An 8231-nucleotide genomic window follows, 5' to 3' on the forward strand; every position below is an offset into this window, starting at 1 on the left:
TGTGTGTGTAGCGAGTGGTGTGTGTGTGTGTAGCGAGTGGTGTGTGTGTGTGTAGCGAGTGGTGTGTGTGTGTGTAGCGAGTGGTGTGTGTGTGTGTAGCGAGTGGTGTGTGTGTGTAGCGAGTGGTGTGTGTGTGTGTAGCGAGTGGTGTGTGTGTGTGTGTAGCGAGTGGTGTGTGTGTGTACGCAGAGAGTAGTGTGTGTGTGTAGCAAGTGGTGTGTGTGTGTAGCGAGTGGTGTGTGTGTGTGCCGGTCCCCGGCTCACCTCCCCGTCCCGGTGCTCCGCGTCACCCCCTGCAACGAGAGAAACGGCGCCGGAGTCATGAGACCAGAGATGTTGACTACCTCGCCTGGTATACAGGAGATCGTGGGCTCGATCCCGACCCTGACCACTGTATACTTGGGGTGTGCGTGTCTTTCTCTCTCTCGTGGTCGCGTGGATCTTTCTCCGATCCTCCGGTTTTTCCCTCCACGTTTAGAATCAACGTCAGCATCACGCGCTCACAGTATGTGGCTGCTGCTCTCAATGTCCACACGACGATGATGACGAGACACTTCGCTGTCATTTGTGATCGCCACGTCGCTTCTGAACAATAGCTACGTAGCTCAGTGAGCCTTAACTGGTCAAATTAAATGAAAGATGTCATAGTTTAGCTTACAGTCTCAACGTGGCTCACTGGAGCAGCAGGGATATCGCATTGGAGATGTGTTGGTGTTGGTTCCACTTCACTCCCAAACTTCCCTTGCTTGTCACGGAGCAGAGGAGCAAAGCAGCAGCGTCCTCCCCACTGCCGGCCATATGTTACACCCCTGTGGTCCATATGTTACACCCCTGTGGTCCATATGTTACACCCCTGTGGTCCATATGTTACACCCCTGTGGTCCATATGTTACACCCCTGTGGTCCATATGTTACACCCCTGTGGTCCATATGTTACACCCCTGTGGTCCATATGTTACACCCCTGTGGTCCATATGTTACACCCCTGTGGTCCATATGTTACACCCCTGTGGTCCATATGTTACACCCCTGTGGTCCATATGTTACACCCCTGTGGTCCATATGTTACACCCCTGTGGTCCATATGTTACACCCCTGTGGTCCATATGTTACACCCCTGTGGTCCATATGTTACACCCCTGTGGTCCATATGTTACACCCCTGTGGTCCATATGTTACACCCCTGTGGTCCATATGTTACACCCCTGTGGTCCATATGTTACACCCCTGTGGTCCATATGTTACACCCCTGTGGTCCATATGTTACACCCCTGTGGTCCATATGTTACACCCCTGTGGTCCATATGTTACACCCTGTGGTCCATATGTTACACCCCTGTGGTCCATATGTTACACCCCTGTGGTCCATATGTTACACCCCTGTGGTCCATATGTTACACCCCTGTGGTCCATATGTTACACCCCTGTGGTCCATATGTTACACCCCTGTGGTCCATATGTTACACCCCTGTGGTCCATATGTTACACCCCTGTGGTCCATATGTTACACCCCTGCCGGCCACATGTTACACCTGTCACATGTTACATCTGTCACATGTTACACCTGTCACATGTTACACCTGTCACATGTTACACCTGCCATATGTTACACATGTTACACCTGTCACATGTTGCACTCGTCATGTTACATCTTTCATATGTTACACATGTCATGTTACACCTGTCACATGTTGCACATGTCATATGTTACACCTGCCATGTGTTACACATGTCATGTGTTACACCTGCCATATGTTACACCTGACATATGTTACACCTGACATGTGTTACACCTGCCATATGTTACACCTGCCATATGTTACACATGTCATGTGCTACACCTGCCATATGTTACACATGTCATGTTACACCTGCCATATGTTACACATGCCATATGTTACACCTGCCATATGTTACACATGTCATGTTACACCTGCCATGTGTTACACCTGCCATATGTTACACATGTCATGTGTTACACCTGCCATATGTTACACCTGCCATATGTTACACCTGCCATGTGTTACACATGTCATATGTTACACCTGCCATATGTTACACCTGCCATGTGTTACACCTGCCATATGTTACACCTGCCATGTGTTACACATGTCATATGTTACACCTGCCATATGTTACACCTGCCATGTGTTACACATGTCATATGTTACACCTGCCATATGTTACACCTGCCATGTGTTACACCTGCCATATGTTACACCTGCCATGTGTTACACATGTCATATGTTACACATGTCATGTGTTACACCTGCCATATGTTACACCTGCCATGTGTTACACCTGCCATGTGTTACACCTGCCATATGTTACACCTGCCATGTGTTACACATGTCATATGTTACACATATCATGTGTTACACATGTCATGTGTTACACATGTCATATGTTACACATGTCATATGTTACACCTGCCATATGTTACACCTGCCATATGTTACACCTGCCATGTGTTACACATGTCATGTGTTACACATGTCATGTGTTACACCTGCCATGTGTTACACATGTCATATGTTACACCTGCCATATGTTACACCTGCCATATGTTACACCTGCCATGTGTTACACATGTCATATGTTACACCTGCCATGTGTTACACATGTCATATGTTACACCTGCCATGTGTTACACCTGCCATGTGTTACACATGTCATATGTTACACCTGCCATGTGTTACACATGTCATGTTACACCTGCCATGTGTTACACCTGCCATGTGTTACACCTGCCATGTGTTACACCCCTGAGGTCGGGGGCCTATCGCGACCCACACAGCCGATGTGTGGGCGACATCAACCAGCGGCATCCTGATGATGCTTGCTGGTGGTTTTTAACTACCCAGCGAAACGTCGGACAACCCAATCGTTCAATGCGCGTCGCGCGGATCGCTCTGCCAACGACAGGAGCGGCGGCGGCTCAGGCGAGGACGACTCAGGCGAGGACGACTCAGGCGAGGACGACGACTCGAGCGCGAGGGCGCGTGTCGGGGTGGAGGCGGGTGGAGGAGGGCGTTGACGACACAACGCTTGGCAGCGTTGAAGCGCCGGTGGACCGAGTAATTCGCCTCCCCGGAGAGAGAGAGCGCGAGAGAGAGAGCGAGAGGCGGTCACAAACACCGGCCCCGTCAGTGCCCCCTCGCGTCGTGCCCGTCCGTGGTAACGTGGAATGGCCACAGGCGGCAGTGGGCCACGCGGCTCGCGCTGCGAAGCGGGCGACCCGAGTTCGACTCGCCGCTCAAGGCCCCCGGGGACGATTCGCTGAACCGGTCCCGAGCCTCCACCGCGGTCGACTCCCACTGGGGAGACAAAGGCGGCCGGGCGTGGCTGCTGCTGCTGCTGCTCGCTAGCAGCGCCCGCCGAGGCGTGGACACGGGGGGGACATTTGACGGCAGGAACTCATTCGGTGAAGTCATCGCGCGTGACTTTAGCGAAAGAACCGGAGACCACGGGGGGGGGGGGGGGAGACCACGGGGGGGGGGGAGACCACGGGGGGGGCACGCGGGGGGGGGGGGCACGCGGGGGGGGGGCACGCGGGGGGGGGGGCACGCGGGGGGGGGGCACGCGGGGGGGGGGGGCACGCGGGGGGGGGGGGGGGGCACGCGGGGGGGGCACGCGGGGGGGGGGGGGGCACGCGGGGGGGGGGGGGCACGCGGGGGGCTTCGTCGCGGAAGCAAAGCGGCCAGCAACAATGCGTCGCTCTGCGATGTTTGTGGCGCTGCTGCTGCTGCAGTAGCAGCATCCCAACCCCAGTGCGCGGGCACAGAGACTCGAGTTAAGTCCCGCGGTAGATCGCGAAGTTTAAACTTTCTCGCAGTCCCCGAATTAAACCGAGAATCTCCGCCCCCCACCCGCCCCGCCATCAACATCCCACCGCGGGGCCCTCGCCTGAGCGGCTCGCCGGAAGCCTAGAGGAGGCCGCCGGTAGGGCGACCTAAGGCAAAGCGGCGTCGCCACCCCCCCCAAAAGACGGGCTGGCGACGCCGGCCGCCGGGGCAGCGAAGGGCAGCGTGAGGGGCCGTGAGGGGCAGCGTGAGGGGCAGCGTGAGGGCAGCGTGAGGGGCAGCGTGAGGGCAGCGTGAGGGCAGCTGACCGTGCGTGGAGCCGCAGGGGGAGACGAGGAGCAGCAGCAGCAGGAGGGGAGCGGCGCGCAGAGCTCCCATGTCTGACGCGGAGTGGAGAGGAGGCTGCCGAGCGCGCATGCACCTCCACAAAGACAAAGCTCCCCCCCACCCCCGTGTAGCCTTCACAGACTGCAGGGGCAAGTGCAGTGAGCAGCGAGGAGCAGCCGCCTATCATGGCCAGGAACGGCACGAGGGGTGGGGGCCAGCACCGCGCCCGGCCGCCTTTGTCTCCCCAGTGACGATGTTTACTACACACTGAGTCGACCTAGGGGAGGCCCATCAAGAGATATCAATCGTCACCGGTGGCCGTGAGCCGGAATCGAACTCGGGTCGTCGGGTTCGTAACGCGGCGGCGCTAACCGCTGCCCCACCGCTCCCCCCCCTCCACCACCTCCGAATCCACCACGAGATCAGATCTGGCACGCCCAGCGGCCAGCGACAAACAGCACTCGCGAGGATGCTGAGAGCTGCGAGTTGACGCCTCGTAAGTTTTCGTTCAGATCGCGAAAGTAAAAGAAGAATGTGTTGTCGTGCACCCTGCCTCCCTCCACCCGACACAGCCCATCGATAAAGTCGTCACGTGGCCAGGAGATGCTAACGACCTCGCCTGGTGTGCAGGAGGTCGTGGGCTCGATACCGACCCTGACGCCCGCTGCTGCTGCTATTTGGAGTTTGCGTGTCTCTCATCATCATCATCACGGTGGCTACGAGATGCTGCTATTTGGAGTTTGCGTGTCTCTCATCATCATCATCACGGTGGCTACGAGATGCTGCTGCTGCTGCTATTTGGAGTTTGCGTGTCTCTCATCATCATCATCACGGTGGCTACGAGATGCTGCTATTTGGAGTTTGCGTGTCTCTCATCATCATCATCACGGTGGCTACGAGATGCTGCTGCTGCTGCTATTTGGAGTTTGCGTGTCTCTCTCTCCCCGTGGTCGCGTGGGGGTTCGTCTCTTGCCTGCACATTGAGGCTCAACGTCGCCACGCTTGCAGAGTGGCTGGCTGCTGCTGTAAATCTTGACGACTTAAAGCTTCGTGACTGCGGGAATTCATCTTTGGGTCTTTCGGTAAAGTCACGTAGATAGGTTCAAAGAAAATAACAAAAATAACTACGAAACGTCGAAATTCAACGGGTTTAGACTTAAGTTGACTCCCGTGTCGTGGTCGAATCTTGTAATCAAGAGTTCGTCTACTTCCTGTTGTCCAATCAATTCCAAATGAACTCAGATCCGGTGACGATGCGTGCCCGTATCTAAATCGGCATCAAATCATCAATTAATTGCCTCCTTTCAAGCAATAAAAAATGTTGCATGGACGGCTTATTAACTATATATTTTGTGTTGGCAAAAAAACACTGTAGATTGTGTGGAGTCGGCTGGCACAAGAAGCAGGCGCCAGTGACGCACTTCTCGGCTGCGAGTTAAACGAAGTTGTTAATACAACCGTTGTTTTAATAAAACAACTCTTTGAGGAGTTTATTTTTGTATTTTCTTTGAACCTATCGACGTGACTTTACCGAAAGACCCAAAGAATGTCAGCCACACGACGATGGCGACGACGACGATGATGACGACGACGACGATGATGATGACGATGATGATGATGCTGACGACGATGATGATGCTGACGACGATGATGATGATGACGACGATGATGATGCTGACGACGATGATGATGATGACGACGATGATGATGATGATGACGATGATGATGCTGACGATGATGATGATGCTGACGATGATGATGATGACGACGATGATGATGATGACGACGATGACGACGATGATGATGACGATGATGATGATGACGACGATGACGATGATGATGATGACGATGATGACGACGATGATGATGACGATGATGATGATGACGACGATGATGATGATGACGACGATGACGACGATGATGATGACGATGATGATGATGACGACGATGATGATGATGACGATGATGACGACGATGATGATGACGATGATGACGACGATGACGATGACGATGATGATGACGACGATGACGACGATGATGACGACGACGATGACGATGATGATGACGATGATGACGATGATGATGATGATGACGATGATGATGATGACGATGATGACGATGACGACGATGATGACGATGATGATGACGATGATGACGATGATGATGATGACGATGATGACGACGACGATGATGATGACGATGATGATGATGATGACGATGATGATGACGATGATGATGATGACGATGATGATGACGATGATGATGACGATGATGATGCTGCTAATCCCACTTCGTCAGGCGACCATTTGTGGTTGCCAGGTCGCTTCAGACAAATGAGCTCACAGCTCGGTGCGCTTCACCTGGTGAGATCAACAACACAGCCCAGTTTTATTTGTATGTTTATTTTAAAAGTGATTTGTTTCATCTTTGCACTCCTTCTTGTGTGTGTTGTTGTAACGTTCTGACCCCGCGCTTCATAGCTCATCGGATTCCTCCGGGATAAACGAATGCGATTGTGAAATGCGACCTCGTCCTCGGTGGCGTGAACTCTCAGCCGCGGCAAGGGCGGTGCATGTCGCGTCGCCCGCACACCGCCTCGCGCCTCCAGTGGGGGTGGGGGTGCTCGTGACACGGCGGCCTCCCATTGGCTGCCCGTGTTGTGATGACGTCACATTGCCAACACAGAGCCGTGAATGACCTCTTGCTGATGAACTCTGCTCTTAATGTTGAGTTATTTGATACCTACGTGACTTTATCGAAAGAACCAAAGAGTTCGGCTCCTCATGTTGAGTGCTGTCCTCAAAGACATTAGCTTCGTGAACGAGTTTCGTTGGTTTTAGTTGGTTTAAATTAACTACCCAAAGACTACCCCAAGAAATGCAATGCACAGCCGTCCACCCCTTATCAGTGCCCGCCCCCATCACAGCCCAACTCGGACCCTAGTGGTCACCCCGTGCCCTTATACATGTCAACGTTCATCCCGCAAAGTCGCATCGCAAGCGAGAAACACAGACAAATAGCCAATTGTTTTTGCCCGTATTGAAACGGCTCTCCGCCGTATGAACCTCAAGACTGAATTTCCCTGCACAAGAATAGGGGGTAAGCCGTGTGGGGGTGACAGCGATGGGGACAGTGGAGACGCCCTTGCCACTTGCATTGGCAACGCTTTGGCAAATAAACTCGGTCTTAATCGTGAGTGCTTCTGTTAATGAGGTGTTTGTACATGAGCTTCGTGGACTAGTTCGTTCATTCGCTTTGTTAGTGGGGTGAAACGAATTACCCCAAGAATTGGAACCGGTGACACAAAGTCTTTGCCCATTGCAGCAGCAACGTTTTGGAATCACCCCACTGTCTCCCCTAATATCGTAAATCTGCCTTCAGAATTCACCCTCAAACAGAAGATCGGTGCTAGATACAGAAGCCACATTTGCAAAATGTGATTTGTAAATGTAATCCTTAAACATGTATTGAGGGTAAAATTTTAATATGCAGATGTCACTTGTATTGAGGGCTGGCTACTTGTGTTTGTCTTGGTGTGGTCTGGGACTGTTCTTGCTGTCGTTTTACTGCCTTGCCCAAGCGTGGGATTTGACGATGCGATTAGAACTTGTATACTTTATTTATTTAAGGGACACCACAGTGGCTAGATGTTCACAACCTCGCCAGGTATACAGGAGGTCATGGGTTAGATCCCGACCCTTGACGCCTGCTGCTGTATATTTGGAGTTTGCGTGTCTCTCTCTCTTCCCGTGGTCGCGTGGATTTTTCTCCGGCTCCTCCGGTTTTTCCCTGCACATTTAGAATTAACATCGCCACGCGTTTAAGATTATTAATATTATTATTTGGCTGCTATAAATGCCCACATGATAAGCGACTTCGTTGAACTATCATTTGTAACAAGGTTGCTTGTAGCTCAGTGGGCTAAACCTGGTAAATAAAAAATAGTTTAGTTACAAATAATTACCACGGTGACATCTGTGAAACTACTGGACATCTGTGAAAAATAACTTCATAGCTCATCGGGTTCCTCCTCCTGCAGTCGAAATGCAAATTCTGATGATTCTGATTTCAAGACTTCTCAGGAGGAACCTGCCCAGATTT

The 8231-nt window shown here is 52.4% G+C and overlaps 2 protein-coding genes across 2 annotated transcripts in view; both read right to left on the reverse strand.

Moving 5' to 3' along the window:
- Positions 1 to 4220, reverse strand: part of LOC133356188 (protein sel-1 homolog 1-like) — a 64803-nt gene extending 60583 nt beyond the window's left edge. The window contains exons 1-2 of the mRNA XM_061573567.1: positions 4112 to 4220; positions 265 to 293 (exon numbers count right to left, since the gene is read on the reverse strand). Coding sequence (XP_061429551.1) covers positions 265 to 293; positions 4112 to 4220 — 138 coding nt within the window. The remainder of the gene's footprint in view (positions 1 to 264; positions 294 to 4111) is intronic.
- A 332-nt stretch (positions 4221 to 4552) lies between these two features.
- Positions 4553 to 8231, reverse strand: part of LOC133356189 (uncharacterized) — a 60412-nt gene continuing 56733 nt past the window's right edge. The window contains exon 9 of the mRNA XM_061573568.1: positions 4553 to 4558. Coding sequence (XP_061429552.1) covers positions 4553 to 4558 — 6 coding nt within the window. The remainder of the gene's footprint in view (positions 4559 to 8231) is intronic.

This window comes from Lethenteron reissneri, chromosome 53 (assembly GCF_015708825.2).
Source record: "Lethenteron reissneri isolate LAM-NWPU_2019-01 chromosome 53, ASM1570882v1, whole genome shotgun sequence".
Lineage (NCBI taxonomy): Eukaryota > Metazoa > Chordata > Hyperoartia > Petromyzontiformes > Petromyzontidae > Lethenteron > Lethenteron reissneri.